The 19,644-nt window shown below is 38.7% G+C and overlaps 1 protein-coding gene across 1 annotated transcript; it reads left to right on the forward strand.

Annotated features, from left to right (window-relative positions):
- Positions 1-12,859: 12,859 nt before the first annotated feature.
- On the forward strand, positions 12,860-19,366 carry LOC145574684 (phospholipid-transporting ATPase 1-like). Its single transcript, XM_081632524.1, has 7 exons — positions 12,860-15,619; positions 15,731-16,037; positions 16,431-17,121; positions 17,248-17,371; positions 17,531-17,750; positions 17,848-18,306; positions 18,883-19,366. The coding sequence occupies exons 1-7, from the start codon at positions 13,897-13,899 to the stop codon at positions 19,097-19,099; spliced, it is 3,741 nt and encodes a 1,246-aa protein (XP_081488650.1). The 5' UTR covers positions 12,860-13,896; the 3' UTR covers positions 19,100-19,366.
- Positions 19,367-19,644: the final 278 nt, after the last annotated feature.

Consider the following 19,644-nt stretch of genomic DNA (forward strand, 5'->3'; position numbering starts at 1 on the left):
GTGCTTGCCATCGGTTGCTTGTAGGTTGCCAGTTCATCTCCATCCATGATCAGGATGTCCTGATTCTCAGTTAATACTAAAACAAGATATCTATCAGGTTGAGATCTCCGCCTTTGAGACCTACGCAGGGTAATAAACTGAGCATTTGCATTGTCGGTTCGACTTTGCATATTTTGATCACTTTGACTTTTGTCAACAGATGTTGTTTGAGCACTTTGACTGTCATTCTGACTTTGTTGCTCATCCTCAAAAACTTCGTCGAGTTTGATTTTCCTCCCACTTGTCATTTTGGAAAGGTGTTCCTTCTCCAAAAAGACACCATCGCGAGCAACGAACACTTTGTTCTCCGATTTGTTGTAGAAGTAATACCCTTTGGTTTCTTTTGGGTAGCCCACAAAGTAAACCTTATCAGATTTGGGATGAATTTTGTCAGAAATCAATTTCTTGACATATGCTTCGCATCCCCATATCTATAGAAAAGACAACCTAGGAGGTTTCTTTGTCCATAACTCATATGGAGTCTTTTCTACAACTTTCAATGGAGCACGGTTCAGTGTTAGTGCCGCAGTTAAAAGTGCGTGTCCCCAAAAAGAGATAGGAAGATCACTAAGACCCATGGTTGATCGTACCATGTCTAACAAGGTTCGATTTCTCCGTTCGGGTACTCCTTCCATTGAGGAGTTCCTGGAGGTGTCAGTTCTGAAAGTATGCCATGATCTTTTTCTTGGCTCAAGTATTCACCACCTCGATCCGATCGAAGGGTTTTGATTTTCTTGCCAAGCTGATTTTCCACTTCACTCTGAAATTCTTTGAACTTGTCAAACGATTCAGGTTTATGCGACATGAGGTAGACATAGCCATATCTACTATAATCGTCTGTGAAGGTGATGAAATATCGATGTCCATTTCTTGTGGAGGAGCTCATTAGTCCACATACATCGGTATGTATTAGACCCAATAAGTCGCCGGCCCTTTCTCCCAACTTGGAGAATGGCTGCTTAATCATCTTGCCTAATAAACATCCTTCGCAATTCTCAAAAGATTCTAAATTGAAAGAGTCAAGAACGCCTTCTTGTAGAAGCTTCTTGATGCGTTTGACGTTAATGTGGCCAAGACGACAATGCCACAAGTAAGTTTGATTTGACTCCATGGTCTTAACTCTTTTGGTATCATAATAAACGATTTTGTCTAAACACACAAAAGTGTCATTTCCATAAATATGAACAAGACATGAAACAAAAGTCTTGTGATCAAGGTTAAAATGACGTCCAACGTCATGAGATCAAAGTATGGTAGATAAAACTCAACAAGTTTTAGAATTTAGACAAAACACATGAGATTACAAGCTTTCTTTGGATAGATTATCTTCATCTTCCACTTGTGTACTCATGTCCACTTGAAAAAGCACTGCTCACTTTGTTCCTGAAACAGGAGCATAAAGTGAGTCAATTTTCCGGTATCTAATACCTTATAAATTGCTTGTATTCAAGTGTTAAGATGATACCTGAGATTGAGGCTGTTTTTCCTCTTGCCTCATCTTCCAGATACTCGCTACATTCTCTTTTGTAATGACCTTGCTTACTACAATAGAAGCAGCGCATCTTAGCCTTGTTCTTGAACTCCTTCTTCTTGGGCCTTAGAGCAACCTTGGTTGCCTTGCAAGAATAGGTTTTCTGGAGCTCTTGGAAAACTTCCTTGTAGGATAGTTTATCTCGATTGTTGGTAAGTTGCATATTAATTGCAATGTACCCCAAGTGCAGTGAGCTTAAAAGCATATGAGCCGCTTGCTCATCCTCCACTGGCCTACCAATCAATTCCAGATGGTTAAATAACCTTGTCATCTTTTGCACATGGGCTTAAAGCGGCATTTCGGGTCTAAGTCTTGCACTATAGACCCTAGCCCATACTTCTAGCCTCTATTTGCTGAGACAACCATCTTGCGGTGGCTTGATCTTCATGTTAAACAGTGAACTAGTCACTTCCTCCACAAGTCCATCATAGTTTCCCCTGTCGCTCTTTGTGACTCTCAGATTGACCACATCTTCTAGAGCCTTGAGGAGTACATCCGGAAGGTAGTTGGAGAATTTCTTCTTCCACTGTCTCGGGATAGAGTTTTTCAGGCCATGAGTCGCAAGACTCTCTTGCAATCATAATTCCACTCCTCATGAGCCTCATCTCTCATAACCCCTTTTGAGTAGAAACTCGGGATGGGTGTGTCCAAGATATGCTCTAGGTAGCAATTGCGGAGGGTCATACGGAGTTCTTCCTCCCATTCCTTGAAGTTCACCAAATTCAAGCTAAATGGTAACTTCTCGGGAAGATCTGGGATTATTAGATTGTTGTCGATAATTGAAGACATGATTCTACAATTGAAAGAATTTTAATGAAAAACCATTCATAATACTTTAATAAGATTAAATTTAATTCATGCATATTTCAAACTTATTTAACGTCTTATTTACACATAAAATTGTCCCTATTTTTGTGAAAATAAGTCGATTCCAAGATCCAAGGAAACAAAGAGTGACTAAGCATGCTTTGGCTTGTCTTAGCACTCAATCTCCCAAGGTAAGCAACGCTTTGCTAATGGCTCCAAGCCACTCTTGGTTGAATACATCGTCGCATCTAATGCTCTCTCAACAATTTATTCACTTTGCCACGACATGTTAGGACTCCATCACTCATATCGTTGAGTACAACCAAAACCAACTTGCATACCCAGTATGCCTTATGAGTCTAGGAGTAGTAGTGATGCCTCGCTTTGGCGTAGCCCATCACTACTCTCAATAGGTCAATAAGTGTTGTTTTGGAATGGCAATTTTACTCAATATTTTAGGGACTTAGGGTTTCTATGTCGGTTGATTTAAGTGAACTTAATTAATCATCACAACATTCGAAATCCTAAACATGCATCTGACATATAATTCATATAAATGATCATAAATATGTAAAGCATAAGCATTTGATGCATATTTGGCAACTAGCATGACCCCTTGAATTCTTCAAGTCTTCAAAAGGTCTTCTTTTGCAACTTCATGGCTTTGTCTTCCAAGAACCTCCATCTTCAAGAGTTGACCAAAATTATGCAACTACTAGTATCTACGATTAGGACTAATCTAAATATTAAGGTACAAAAATACTCAACAGTACGCATACCGTATTTAGATTTACAGAAATACATCACGGATCGTAGTCCGTATTTTCTATCCTTATCGGGCCCCACTAGTTGCCATTTTATTAAACCTGTGAGAGAACATATATTCCATTCATCCATTCACTATTTGTGAATGGCCCATGCATTTTACAACGATAAAACAAGTAACAATGCATAAACACGCGATAACTAGTAACTAATCTACGTGGTTAATCCAATTAACACGCCTAATTAAAACTAGTCAAAGTTGTTTTAACCGATTATGTAAATAAGGGCAATTATTATTTGAAGCTCCCACTAAATTCCGCATCCAACTTAATTAATCCAATTAATTAAGCCCAAAATTTGCCAAAATTAAATTTTGCCAACGCCGCTCAAAACCGAGGCCTAGCCTCCAAAATTTTAATTAAAATACACAAGATTAATTAAAATAAATAAACAGCTAAAATGAAAAATAACATCACCTTAAAACCGGGGTATATGTGCTAATTAAGGGGAGGTGCGCATAGCCGTGACCCATGCTAAGCGTCACACCCATAGCTTAGAATACTGCATACGCGTCGACTTTTCTACGGGGCGTGCAAGAACACAAGCCACGAGGCTGCACAAGCTTGCTAGCTATGCGCACCATGCCGCAAGCTTGCAGCACAGTCCACATGCACACCCCTACCGCACTAAGCCACGCACTCGAAATGCTCGCACACCCCACCGCACCACAGCAGCCATGTGCTGCGCTACGACAGCAACACGCACGCACGTAGCACAGTCGCAACATGCTGGTGCTGCTGCGTTGCTGCTGTGGTTGGGCGCGCATGCCACGCATAAGGCTGGACGCAACCATCGAGCAGCCCCTTTGGCAGGCACATGCGGGCTACTATGCAGCCCGGCTAGCCAAGGGAGGCTTTGCCTCGATTTGCGTGTCATAGCCTCGGGATTTCAATCCCAAATTTCGCGTGACAATTTATTAATTCTAAATTAATTTTAGAACTAATTTTAATGAGCAAAAAATTGAAAATTAAACAAGTTTAACTCAAATAAAATTCATCCAAATGCATTTAACCAATATTATTTCCAAGAACCATTCTTTAATAAAATTAGTTTAACTTGGTGCAACAAAATAAATAAGGCAATTTCTCACTATTAATTTAATCAATTTAAATTAATCTTGAGATTTTGACAAAGTTAAAGGGAGTTTGGAAAAAATGAACATAAGTTCAATAAAGATTCCAACTTTAATACTTGTGAATCCTTGAAAAATTATATCTTCCAATATGAAGATAACCAAATTTCTATCACAAGATTCAAACTTTATGATTCCAATCAACTTAAAATGATTAAATCAACAAAGTTCAACAAAAATTCATGGAATTTAGTAACTTTAAAGTTTCAATCACTTAACATAATTAAAGATTGAATCTTTAGTACTTAGAAGCCTCAAAGAACAACAATTTCACACTTAATGCAATTAATTTGCAATTATGTGAAAAAATTAAACCAAGCTTTCAAACACAAATTACTACCAAGTAATCATGCCTAAAGAGGTTTAAAATTGCATATAAAATATGTATTGAACCAATTACATAACCACCATAAATATGCAATTAATTTTCAAGGTTAGAAAGACTTAAAATTTTTCGTCAAAACGAAAAATCCCTCGAAAAGTGCACTTCTGGTCGTTTTTTTTGGCTAAAAACAGAGTCCTGAAAGGGTAAAACCATTCACAGAACGCCCTTTCCACCCAAAATTCACTATTTTTGGGTCGAAATCTGGGTTTGGGAGCTGAAGTCAGCTCTAATACGGGATTAAAATTAATAAAACGAGCTACTAATCTAATTAGCAACTTAAAACCAGAAAAATTAAGCCATAAAACACCTTGAAAAACTATATGATTTTAAAAATAAACGAGCGAGGCTCTAATACCACTGTTGGGGTTTGGTGAGTCCGACTCACCGCGAAAACAAACCCAAAACCAAGACCACACTCGCAATAAATAAAACTATAAACATAATTAACTTAATGACAAGATTAAGATAATAATTATACCTTTGACGCGTGCTTCGCCCGACCTCGAGGGGCTCTTACTTCGAAAGCTAGCCTCGAAAATACGACGACCTCCAACAGAAGTCCACCCACAACTCAAACACCGACTAGGTCCAATGCCTTGGAGTTAGCAAGGCCCAACCGAAAACCCGAGTAATTGAGTTCAATGGTTTTCACAATGGTGATGCCTTTTTCAACTCTTGAGTTCAAAGGTTTTCACTACTAGTGATGCCTTTTCCAACTCTTACTCAAGTGATTTTTCCAATACCCCAACTTGGGTATTTATAGGGAAAATCATGAGTGTGAAAAGCTCTCCCATTAATGTGGGAGAATTTGATTTTCCCATTTTATTTTAAAGCTAAAATAAAATTAATAATCAAACTAGTAATAAATCAACAAGTGGCAAGCTCATATGAGAGGTTAGGTGATGACCATTTGGAAGAGGGGGGACCAAACTTGCTCCACACTCCCTCACCCAAAACCGGCCACCTCAATGCCCCAACTCCCATTTATTTTGTGCCACGTGGCACCCACACTTGGGCACCAAGACACCCAAGGTGGGCTGCCATGTGCTACGGCCCAGCAGGCCACGCCATAGCCCAGCTACCCGCACTTGGAGATGCGGGCTGCTGCTTACGGCTAGCAAGCCACGCACTCCGAGTGCGGGCTGCTGCTGCACACTTCTAGCATGTCGTGCACTCCGAGTGCGGGTTGCTGCAGCTTGCTGCCCTTGGACGCCTTGGCTGCTAGCAATGGTGCGCTAGCACGCACCAGCCAGCCTTGGCTCGGCTTGGTGCGCATGCTAGCCACCATGCTTGTGCATTATGCCCCTAGCACTCGGATTTCTTGGGGCATTCCGATGCTAGGGGTATTTTGGTCTTTGTTGATTTATTATTATTTTCACGTCTCGTCTTTTACTATTTTCGACTCGACTTCCGACGCTCGATTTCGACGCTCTAAGCTCGAATTTCCGACGTCTAAATATTAATTACTCGGTCGACTTATTAATTAATTCCTAATTAATTCGTCGCTTCGGCTCGTTAGTTGCTTGGGTGTGACCCAAAGGGTTCAGTCAAGATTAAGCTGTAATATTAATTATGCATTAATATTACTGATCGGAAGCGGCCTCCACCCAGGCATTCCGATCACTTGACCTCACTGAAAAATTAGCTTTCTAATAATTCCGAATCCCCTATCAAAATAATACACTTGTTCGAAGGACACTATTCCTTTCAACTGCTACCGTGATAACGGCTAAGGCAATTTTATCAAAGACACACAGCGAAAGACTATCTTTAAAATCGTTCAAAACAAGCCAACTTCAAAGTCAAAACCAAACGAAAGTAAAGTCAAACCAAAGTCAAACGAAGTCAAACAAAGTCAACCTACAACTTGGAACCAATGAAGGCCCTTATTAAAAACCGAGTGATACCAAAACCTTTGCGTTAGACTGCAAGAAAAATAAATAAATAATAATAAAGCAATAAAACACATCATATTCCTATGAGAACTAAGCACGATTCGCTCTTCACTCATGCCCATCATGAATATGCTTCATCACCAGAAAAGCTTCTCTCTACTTGTCCCTACTACTCACCAATAGAAATGGGTCGTTGTAGGGCGGACGTAAAGACAAGGCCAAACAAACACACAAACACACAATCAGCAAAGTTGAGTTCATAAGTGTAATAAAACACACTAACATGCTTTCATCCTATCAATCAAACAACTTACCTGGTTGCAATTGTAAACAAGCATTCAAGATATTCAACATTTAACTAGACAAATATCAATGTCCATTAATTTGATTATGCGTCGAACGGGTTTCCAACCAAATCCCTGCCCCAAATAAATTGAGGTAAATAACACCAGGAGCTAACCGGGTAAGCTAATGTCACATGAAGTTACGGACGTCCTGCGCATAATAATAATAAAAGGAAAATTCAGCGTTCTATACTCCTAATAGAAGTTATAGTTAAATATAAAACCCCATAACTCCCCTCATATATTCATACTCGAGGTATATACGTTCCAAGAGTTTTGGTGTGTAATCTCTTTAACTTTACATTGTTTTACATATTATTCAACTTGGTGATGACTCTCAAACCATAATAAAACAAACGTTATAATTATACAAGCAATCAATCATACCAAATTAATTTTTAAATAATTAGTGACCACATAACTTTTAATGTTGAACTCTTTTTAAATCTACATTGGTGTCAAAGACACCTTAAACGCATAATGCTAGGGGTGAGCACGGATTGGATATCCGCATCCGAAATTCTATATATTTGACATCCGAATCCGATCCGAAAATTTCGGATATCGGATTCGAAAATATTCGGATATCCGGATATCCGAAATTTTCGAATCGGATAGGTCGGATCCAATATCCGAAAGTTTTTTATGCAATTCTAATACTAAAAAAATATATTTTAAAGGCAATATAGTATAAGCACTTGGAATATCTAGAAGAAAAAAAAATCTTTGTTTGAAAATATTGAAACAAGATTGCTATTTAGCTCCAGTTTCTCATAAACTCATAAACCAAAAAAAAAATCAATAGAAAAACTTAAGTACAGTTTAACATTATGAAAACTAAATCTAAAACAAGTATGAATATGAATTATAAATTTATAATAAAAGCATAAAATTTACAATCTAAACATCACCAAAAATCCAAAATAAACAATATAAATAGCAACAATTATCCCTAAAAGTTATAAAAATAAAATTCTAAAATGAAAAACTTGATCTCTTTTAAATTAGATCTAAACGGTTATGTATTATATACTAAAAGAAATACATCATAATACAATTAATAGTTAAAAAATGAAATTAAAGACGAAAAATGGGAGTCGTTGAGGTGGTGAGTGAGTAAAGAGAGTGAGGCGTTGCCAGTGACGGTGGTGAGGTGTTGCCGGTGACGGTGGTGAGGAGTGAGGAGGTGTCGGGGACGCCGGACAATGCTTCATTGCTTTAAGAAAGAAGAGAGAGAGATGGGAAGGAAAAGTGAAAGAAAGTGGCTAAGTGAGTGAATTGTTTTGTTTATATTTTAGGGTTTGGTGGGTATTGGGCCTATTGGGTTGTTGGGTATTAGGTATGTGTTTACGAAGTAATTAATAAAATTGTTGTATATTTCGGATTTCGGATCGGATATCCGATCCGATATCCGAAATTTCCGGATCGGATATCCGATTCGAAAATGTTTTCGGATCGGTTATCCTAAATTTTAGGATCGGATGCGGATCGGATTATCGAATAGAATTTACCTCTTTGACTTTTGTGTGGTAAATTTTGGGGATTCAAGAGCTATTTATAATGTAGGGTAAATTTGAGTATGTTTGGGCTTCATAAAATTTTTGGGCTTGAATGAGGTAGTGGTTAACCCTAATATGAAAATAGAGTGATTAGGCTTATTATGAACATCGATTACATTTGGATAGAATGTTTATTGACTTTTGAATCCCATAATTGAAATAATTTGACCCAAAAATATATTTTACAAATAATTAAATACATAAAAATACGGGGTATTACAAAATATCAACAAGGGTGTCACGAACAATGTTGTGCCGATGTTTAATACCCACCATCCCAGCACAAGACAGTGCATGATCCCCATAAATATCCCCCATAAAAAACCCTTGAGCAAGCAGAACACGATGTCGAAACGAAGAACAAAGGAACACCCAACCGGCAGCAAAGAACACAACGGTAAGTCTTACCATTCATAGCCTAACCCAAACCTAATATCGAGACTGCTCGTAACCAGGCCGAAGTGTGATTTCCCTGGTGGGACTTCCACAAGGCAACCTGACGTGGTGATAAGGAGAAAGTGGATTCCGTAGATGCAGTAACCTTTGTGAAATATATATCTGCCAATTTCTTCATGAGTTTTGGGGCAGCGATCTCACTAGGGTTACTCATAAGGTCAGTCTCCACAATCCTATTAAAAAGACTAAGAGCATTATCAAAGACCGATCCTAGACCATCAATACCAGAATTACGAAGAAGCGTAGCCTGAAGACCAAAAGACTGCAAACGCGATGCAAGGAAAGCATAGTGCCGAACATCACTCGCTGAATAGACACCCAGACCACCATAAGCAAAAGGTAAGGTGGCAAGTCGCCATGGCCAATCACCAAACCCATGCCCCGAAGCAGTTACAATAATGCGCTCTAGAGAAGCCCGAAGAGCCACATTAAAAGAAGTTTGGGCCGCTTCAAAAAGACGAGGTGGACAAGTACGCATTGCAAAATAGAGTTTGGAAACCCCAGTACATGCACGAAGAAGTAACAAATCACATTAGGGATCATCGAGCTTAGCAACAACATCTATTAGCACAATGGTCTTCGATACTCTATGTGAAACAAGCTCCCCACAAAAAGAGGAATCTGCACTAAAAGGACCACCAAGCAACTTAACACCATGCACATGACGAGCAATATTAGGAGGAAAGACACCTACAAGACGGTTACGCGGATCCTCCGAGGGCCAAAAAACTTCTGTTTTCTTAACGTTGACATGGAGGCCAAGACGGGGTCCCTTCGCCAAAATCAACTCCATAACCTTACCTACCACCAAGGTGTCACCAATAATAGTGTCGTTATCCAAATACCAAGCTTGGAAACATAAGTCAAAAGAATCCCTGATTCGGCACACCAACGGGTAAAGAACCAAAGCAAAAGGCAAAGGGCTAAGAGGATCACCCTGCTGCACTCCTTGACATGACCATAGGGTATGCTCCCCATAAAACAACCTGACAGGAGAAGAATAACAGAATTCAACCCAACGCGAGAGACCTGGATAATAGAGACGAACCTCACACAACATAGCCGAACGGTCAACCAAATTAAAGGCATGATGAAAATCCACCAGCAACATAGAAAGGCCAAAATCACCACCACGAGCCTCAACCAAACGATTAACAGCATGAAGAATAGCCTTACCACCTGCCAGCACCCCAACACCAAACTGAAGACCCCCTAAATAGCTTCCCAAATGCAGACCAATTAAAGCAGCGCCAACCTTTGAAACTAGACGTCTCCAAACGATACCCATAGCAGTAGGCCGAATACCACCACTAGGCTTAACAAGTGGCGTGAGAGGATCACTAGCAATATACTCTCCCAACTTAGCAGGACATTTCCCAGCGAGAAAGAGATTAAACACCTGCGTAATAGAGTCGACCAACTCACCTGAAATAGAAACTGCATCACCACACAAGCAATCCATATGGTGTTGAACACACAAGCCGTCTTTACCGCATGATGTACCACGCGAAAAACCCCTAATCTGGTCCAAAACAATAGCAAAAGTAGCAATAAAGTGATGATCAACAGGAATATCCGGTAAGATAGGAGCCGAAAAGGAATGGTGTTTAGCTTGTAATTCTGCAAGAGTAGCACCATTGTAAGGGGCAAGACCAAAAGACAAAAGAACCCTAACCGCAGCAGTGTAATGTCTGTCACAAATCTTTCTCTTACATTGCTTAATATTACGCCCAAACAAATCATGTTCCTCATTAGTATCCAATAAAGGTGGAGACACATCAGCCAACGTGTCCTGCACAAGCTTCACAGAACTACCAGGCTCACACCAAGAACGAATAGCAGCGGAGATACTCTCTTCCTAACGCAGATGCCTTATACTTGAAGAACACTCACGATTACTCCACGGAGAAAAGGATTTAAGGACACAAAGAGGTAACACAAGCAATTCAACCCAGCAAGAGATGTCATCAGGCTTGCAAATCACCTTATCAAGCGCTCCTTTGAGAACCCTAGAAAAACCCAAGCGACACTTAGGAGGGATAGATTTTACCAAACGAAAACGCTTTGATAACAAACTATCAAGGAGAGCAACATCGAAAGCGAAATAAGGCTCACGAGGCACACTAGGAACAAGATCAGATACTTCCAAAGAAGGACCTTGCGGTTTAGGAAAACCACAAAGAACAAATCGAACAACACCATCCCCAGAATCAGGAGAGGCCACAAAATCATCAGAAGTAGGACCATGTCAACACTTCGTACAAAGAGTATGTGTCTTGAAACACTCCCCACAAAGCCAAATGCCCATACGATGAAAGGTCGTCTCAGCCTCTAAGAAAATAGCCAAATCAGAAGTAAGAGAGTGCCAGGTCAAATCCCGCGCATTTGCACAACAATGACGGTTACGAAGATAAGTGAGCAAAGAAGCTTTAGTGAGCCCTTTACCCTGGCCAACATGACACCCATTAATTCCTACAAATGGGCAATGAAAGTGAACAATAGGAGGCATAACACCCACCACAAGTTGCCACGAGAAGACCACAAAATAGCACAACACAAACTGCAACCAGAAACGACCCAAAAATGCACCAAATCTGCACCCAAAACAACACCAATGTCAAGCCATTACTACACCCAAAATTGCCCCAAATTCACACCAAAACTGCACCTAAATTCACACCAAAAATAGCACCAAAAACACACCAAAATTGCACCAACACTAACCACCTTAAAACTGCACCAACTGACCAAAAACAGCACCATAACCACCTCAAAATTGCACTAAAATGATCAGAAAACCAAACAAAAAAAACTGCACCCAAATAGTACCCAAACAGACCACCAAGCTGCACCCAAACGGACCACCAAACTGCCCCAAACTGACAAGAAAACAACACCTAAAACGTGCAACAAACAACCCAAAACCAGACCAAAAACAGCAGCAAAACCGACATGAAGCACCCTATAAAAAACCCAAAACTGTTACCTCAAAAGGGACGCCTGAAAACACCCTAAAAAATGCCTGAAACCGCCAGAAAACAGAGGCCAAAAACTGCAGCAAAAACGTGAGGTAGGACTACAAAGACGCCTTCAAAACGCCCCTAAAAGCAACAGAATTGACGCTAGGAAATAAAGCACGACGCCGGCACCAAAAGCTGTCGGAATATGGTCATGATCCAAGCCAAAATCATGCCCGGAAATAGCCTTGAAAACAGCCCTAAACGCACCTAAAAAACCACCTGAAAAACGACCAAAACACCTAAATTTCGCCAGAAATTCTGCCTGAAATTCGCCTGAGAATGAATGCCCTTCACCTGACCTGAACTTACGCCGGAGCTGCCCCTAACACGCCAGAAAAATGACATGGAAGCTGTGGAAGAAACCTAAAACTACCCAGCCCTAATTGCCCCTTTCGAGAGAATTATTATTATTATTATTATCTATAAACTGTTATTAAAACTAAACATTGCTGACATTATCATCCCTTAAATTATCCTACATGTTATTCCCACATTAAAAAGTTTCTTTTCATTTATATTGATGATGTCATTAATTATTATTATTATTTTAATCTTTTTTTAAATAATCACTGTATTATTTTAATCTACACTATACATTTTTGAATAAAAAATAATTGCCAAAATTATTTAAATCATGCAACGCACGAGTCTAATCTAATTACTCGTATTATTATATAACAGAGGGACTACTATTCAACTTATACTACTATCAACGTGACTATACTATTACTCTCAATTGAACAAAGTGGTAGCATTGAATGTTCGTCCAAGTCATGATCTAAAAATTCACACCAAAAAAATCACATAAACACGGCATTTTGAAATAGTTGGGTAGTTCATACTACCTTCATTAATTAGTCACTCCTACACCCATCAAATCAATCATCAATCTAAACTCATCAATAACAAGAAGAAAGCTAACCTTCATTTTTATTTTCTCCAATTTTAAATTCCATAAATATCCACCAAATTATTCAAACAACAACAATTATATTTTAAACCCATTATTTATAAATAATTATTAAGATTCTTGTTTAAATTAAAATCATGAATATTGAATTCTAAAAATTCCAGTCAAATTGAAGCACCCCATTAATTCTTGTAAAATTCTTGATCTTCTAGAAATAGCTTGGAACTTCAACTTCTCTCTCTAGTTTCTCTCTCTAAAAATTTGACTAACAACTCCAAATACTTTTCAATGGATGTTTGAAACAAGGGAGGTTGGCTGTTGTCGCCACCCATTACGACTCTTTCTCTCTCTACATTATTACTTTCTCTCTCTAAAAATGCCATTGACCTCTGAATTTTCTCATTCATGGCGGATTTTGCTTCATAACAAGGGTATTATTATTCACCTCTACAATGGGTTTTCTCTAACTTTCTCTCTCCTACTTTCTCTCTCTTCCCAAGTAAGTCCTTTCTCACACAACCCATTATAAGCTAGAATCTGTAGTTTGAGCTGAATTTCTGCTTTTTTCTTGTAATTTATTTGTGTAATTTATTAGGATTTTGTACTAAGTTGAAGTATAATTATTGGGTTTTTCCTGAATTTGAGTATAATTTTGTACTGTTTGTGTTGTTGTACTAAAGTTGATCAAAGGTGTAACTGTGTAAGGGTGTTGATTTGATTAACCCTAATTTCTTAATTTAGAAGGGTTAATTGTTGAATTAATAGATCATTGTGAAGAATTAGCAACTGGGTAAGGGGTAATTTGAGAATTTGAGTGTAGTTGACTATTTAAGGCGTGAGAGGGGGGTTATGGTGTTTAGATCATGAACTCGAATCGGGGTATTTGATCGTATTGCCTTGAATTTGGAGTTCTGGTGATTTTGTGGCGGTTCCTGCTACCGCGTTTGTTGATCTGTTGAAGATTGATCTAGGGAGTTCTTAGTCTGTCCTGGGATGGATTATAATAGACCAGTTCAGCATTCGTCGAAGAGTGACTCTGTTTTGTTTTCATTGTCTAAGGGGAGTAGTTTGAGATCCCCTTCACTGAGGGAATCCAGCCAACAAGCTGAAAATATTGTAAATAATGATCCCTTTTTGATTTCTTCGTCTAGAAGGAGTGTTTCATCGTATCAGTCTGTTTCTCGCGGAGCTCCTGATTCTGTTTACGAGACGGACTCGAATTCTGCAGTTGAAAATTCAGCTAGGAATGATGGTCTTATGCACTCCTCATCTCGAGGAAGCGTTCAGTCGTACAACTGGAGGTCTGCTGCAAATTCTGTGAGGGAGGTGAATTATGCTGATTCGGACCCAAGGCCAGTAAGATATGGATCAAGGACAGCTGATTCCGAAGGCATGGGTCTGTCTCAGAGGGAAATAAATGAGGAGGATGCAAGATTTATCTATATTAATGATCCAGAAAGGACTAATGAGAAGTTTGAATTTGCTGGAAATACTATTCGCACTTCCAAGTATTCAGTCATCACCTTCTTGCCACGGAATCTCTTTGAGCAGTTTCATCGTGTAGCTTATATTTATTTCCTTATTATAGCTGTTCTCAATCAGTTACCCCAGCTTGCAGTCTTTGGTCGGGGTGCGTCTGTATTGCCTTTAGCTTTTGTATTGATAGTTTCAGCTATTAAGGACGCATTTGAGGATTTTAGGAGGCACCAATCTGACAGAGTTGAGAACAATCGACTTGCATCAATATTGGTCAATGGTAAGTTTGAGCATAAAAAGTGGAAGCATATTCAAGTCGGTGAAGTGATAAAGATTTCTTCAAATGAAACTCTTCCATGTGATATAGTGCTTCTGTCAACCAGTGATCCAACAGGTGTGGCTTATGTGCAGACCATAAACCTGGATGGAGAGTCAAATTTAAAAACACGATATGCAAAACAGGAAACCCATTCAAAGAACCCAGAAAAGGAGAAGGTTGGTGGGTTAATCAAGTGCGACAAGCCCAATAGGAATGTATATGGATTCCAGGGAATTATGGAGGTAGATGGGAAGAAAATGTCACTAGGGCCTTCTAATATCATTTTAAGAGGTTGTGAGCTCAAGAATACTGATTGGGCTATTGGAGTTGTGGTATATGCTGGGCGTGAAACTAAAGCTATGCTTAATAATGCTGGAGCCCCATCTAAGAGAAGCCGCCTTGAGACACAAATGAATCAAGAAATCATTTTGCTTTCTCTTTTTCTTATTGCTCTATGCACCATAGTATCCACCCTTTTTGGCATATGGCTGAGGCGTCACATGGATGAAGTGAATGAGACACCATATTACCGGAAAAAGGAGTACAATAGGGTTCCTCCAAAAGATTATAACTACTATGGCATAGGCCTGGAAATATTCTTCACATTTCTCATGGCAGTTATTGTCTTCCAGATTATGATTCCCATTTCACTCTATATATCCATGGAGCTTGTGCGGGTTGGTCAGGCTTACTTCATGAATCGAGACGCCTCCATGTATGATAGTGTCTCAAATAAAACATTTCAGTGCAGGGCCTTGAATATAAATGAGGACTTGGGGCAAATAAAATATGTGTTCTCTGACAAAACTGGGACATTGACTGAAAACAAGATGGAATTTAAATGTGCCAGTATATGGGGGACAGATTACAGAATTTTGACAGATGATGAACCGGACGAACAGACTGTGTACTTTACTGAAGGTAAGTCTTTAATATCAGTCTTACATAGTACAGAGTATTACTTATTTTGAAGTGTAAAATAAACTGACTCTTTGTATCTAATCAATCTTCTTTGTTCCTTGGTAAATTTAGTGGATGGGCAGGTCTTGACACCAAAGGTGAAGGTAAAAGTTGATCCTAATCTCCAAAGGTTGGTAAAGAGTGGAAATGACACTCATGTAGGAAGACGTGTTTACGATTTCTTCCTTGCGCTAGCAGCCTGCAATACAATTGTACCTATTGTGACAAATTCAACTGATGCCACAGTGAAAACAGTAGATTACCAGGGAGAATCTCCTGATGAGCAGGCATTGGTTTTTGCAGCTGCTGCATATGGCTTTATGCTTGTGGAAAGAACCTCTGGCCATATAGTTATTGATGTACAAGGAGAGAGACAAAGGTGATTTTAGACCCTTACTACTCGTCTTTTTCTGATTTTTGATGCTACTTTGTCATGCATTCATGTGAATAATAGCTGTCAATATTTTGCTTTACTTCAGCATACAATGTCAGAATGCAGTAGAGTATTATATCTTTCCACTTGTCAATGTTAAATTATGATTCAGGCATAGGCTCTTATTATTTATAAGAAGGTTATAAACATGCCTTTCTCATGATTAATGTCATGTTACAAATATCAGTGATTCTTTTGTCAGACAGGTACAAAATGACAGTGTGCCAGCAGATAATATAGACACTGTTAATCAATCCATGAATAAGCAGTGTATGTAGCATTTTACATTTTATACCTCTACAAAATTTTGCCTCTGATGATTTTCTTGCTTCTGAGCAGGTTTGATGTATTGGGTCTTCACGAATTTGATAGTGATCGAAAAAGGATGTCTGTTATTCTAGGTTGTCCTGATGGCACAGTTAAATTCTTTGTGAAAGGTGCTGATACAACTATGTTTAGTGTGATTGATAAATCTTTAAATACGGATGTATTGGAAGCCACAGAAGCCCATCTTCATTCTTACTCCACAGTGGGTTTGAGGACACTTGTGGTTGGGATGAAGGAGCTTGACCATCTTGAATTTAAGCGGTGGCAGTCTTCTTATGAGGCTGCAAGCACTGCTATAATGGGAAGGGCAGCCCAACTTCGCAAGGTTGCTAGCAACATCGAAAAGGATCTGACGATATTAGGTGCCTCTGCAATCGAAGATAGACTGCAGCCAGGTGTTCCAGAAGCAATAGAATCTTTAAGAAATGCGGGTATTAAAGTTTGGGTATTGACTGGTGACAAGCAAGAAACGGCCATATCAATTGGCTATTCTTCAAAGCTACTCACAGGCAGAATGAGACAGATTATTATAAATAAAAACTCTAAGGAATCATGTAGGAGGAGTTTGCGTGAGGCTCTGGATATGTCAACAGCATCTGGTGGTGCTGATGACAATGAAGGGATTTCTGGACCAACTCAACTTGCCTTAATTATTGACGGTAGCAGTCTTGTTTATGTTCTGGACTCTGAACTTGAGGAGGAGGTAAGATAATTATAATTCTAGTTCTTTTTCTCCGATATTTAACCCACGATATTATGTATGGCTCCATTTGTCACAAAGGTGAATATATTCTGATTTGTTTTATTTTGTGGTTTTCACCTGCTGCAGCTTTTCTTGTTAGCCAGTAAATGTGATGTTGTGCTGTGTTGCCGGGTGGCTCCATTGCAAAAGGCAGGAATCGTTGCTCTCATAAAGAAGAGAACTGATGACATGACCCTTGCTATTGGAGATGGTATGGAGCAAGTTATTTTATATTCTCTTGTATTCCTTCCACTATTATGCTATTATTATCTACTGGAAGCATACAATCACATTTACAAGAAAAGTAATAGTACTTGATATATTTTTGGTTTCTGTTTCTTATCTTGGGTTCTTCTAAAAAACTCTTCAGGGGCCAATGATGTGTCGATGATTCAAATGGCTGATGTCGGAGTGGGAATAAGTGGACAAGAAGGTCGACAAGCTGTCATGTCTTCAGATTTTTCAATGGGACAATTTCGTTTTTTGGTGACGCTGTTGTTGGTTCATGGACACTGGAATTATCAGAGAATGGCTTATATGATATTATACAACTTTTATAGAAATGCAATTTTTGTCATTATTATGTTCTGGTAAGATTTGCTGTGAAGTAATTCGCATTTTTTATTGTTGAAGTCCAATAATGGTATATGAATGAATGAAGTCCAACTCATGTTCATCCCTGTACAGGTACACTATCTATACTGGGTTTACTTTGACTACTGCAATTACAGAATGGAGCAGTGTACTGTATTCTGTCGTGTATAGTGCTGTGCCTACCGTTGTAGTTGCAATTCTCGACAAGGACTTGGGTAGAAAAACCCTTCTAAAGTTCCCTAAGCTCTATGAACTTGGACAGAAGGAAAAATGCTACAACCCAAGGCTTTTTTGGCTAACTATGGCTGACACTTTGTGGCAAAGTGTAGCTGTCTTCTTTCTTCCTCTCTTTGCATATTGGAAGACTGACATTGATGCTTCTACCCTTGGTGACATCTGGACAATTGCAGTTGTAATAATAGTCAATTTGCACTTGGCAATGGATGTAGTAAGGTGGAACTGGATCATGCATGCTGCAATATGGGGATCTATATTTGCAACTTTCATCTGTGTCCTTGTCATTGATGCCATTCCTGTCTTGCCTGGTTACTGGTAAATTTTCTTCCCTTGTTCTTCAGCGCTATATTTGCACTGTGATGCATAATATAACTTGCATGCTTGCTGCATCACCAATTATGTAGATATTACAATAATAGCTGGGTTTCATAAAATCTGTCTTGGATAATCACCTACTCCGTGTATCACAATAATAGTCAAGTTTCCTAGTTAATGTCATGACAAGTTGACAACGATATAGTCTAAAAAAATAATTGCTCAAAAAACTTCCTCTGCTGCTTTATCTTGCTAAAAAGTTACAGACAACATTCTTCAAACCCTCGTTGTAGGAGCTTTGCCCATGTACTTTTAAGAGTTTTGGGGCGTGGTTTGCCACCGTATTCATATTTTGGATATTAATCTGGACTTTCTTTTCAAAGTAGGGCTGCCTCTTTTATCTCATCTGGGTGAGAGCCTCATATGATTCATTGGGTTAATTATTAGGTTAACATCAATTATGACAGAACAAATTTGCGAGCATTTCTTGTACTGTATAATCTTTTTTCTAATAATGTGTAATAAACTAACAACTCATGAGAACTTATCACTGAATCCAAGTACTTTTTTTTACAGGGCTATGTTCTATGCAATGGGCAAGTGGTCATCCTGGTTTTGTCTTCTTATTGTCCCTGTTGCTGGCATAATCCCACGTTTCGTTGTTAAAGTTTTTGGCCAACGCTTTTTCCCTGGTGATATCTTGATTGCTAGAGAAGCTGAAAAGTTTGGCACGTTTTCAGATTGGGAACGTGGGATTGAAATGAATCAATTGCCTAGTAACGGACTGAGTTGATATATCAAGACGAAAGATCCTCACCTTTAGGCTTTTGTTTTCCTTTGTAAAAAGTTTCATATACGAGTAGGGATTTTTTCTTCTTTTATTAGAAAATATCATCATTCTTTGCTATCCGAAGGATAGAGGTTAGTATGTTGCTGGGTTGGCAACGCCGCATAGAGGTTTTGTATTGTATGTTTCCTCTTTGTATTTATTCATTTTTTGTATACGAAATGTAAAATTAACATTTTTTGTAATACTAAAGATAGGAAAAGTTGAATGATATGGATTTTGCTAGAAGATTTGTTGATGTCTGGAACTGAAATATGAGAATTGGACCACCAAAGCAACAGAAAATGTTTTACTGTACCAAAAACTATCAACTTTTCACAAGCATTTCATATCCTTATTAATGAAGTAGCAACAAGTACCAACGTAAGATTGTTTGCATGTGTTGGTGGTCCACTGTTTGTTTAGACCTGGATCATATTTTACTTTTAATTATTATTATTATTATTATTATTATTATTATTATTATTATTATTTCTCCATTATTATTATAT

This window comes from Chenopodium album, chromosome 13, assembly GCF_948465745.1.
Source record: "Chenopodium album chromosome 13, dcCheAlbu1.1, whole genome shotgun sequence".
NCBI classification, from domain to species: Eukaryota; Viridiplantae; Streptophyta; class Magnoliopsida; order Caryophyllales; family Amaranthaceae; genus Chenopodium; species Chenopodium album.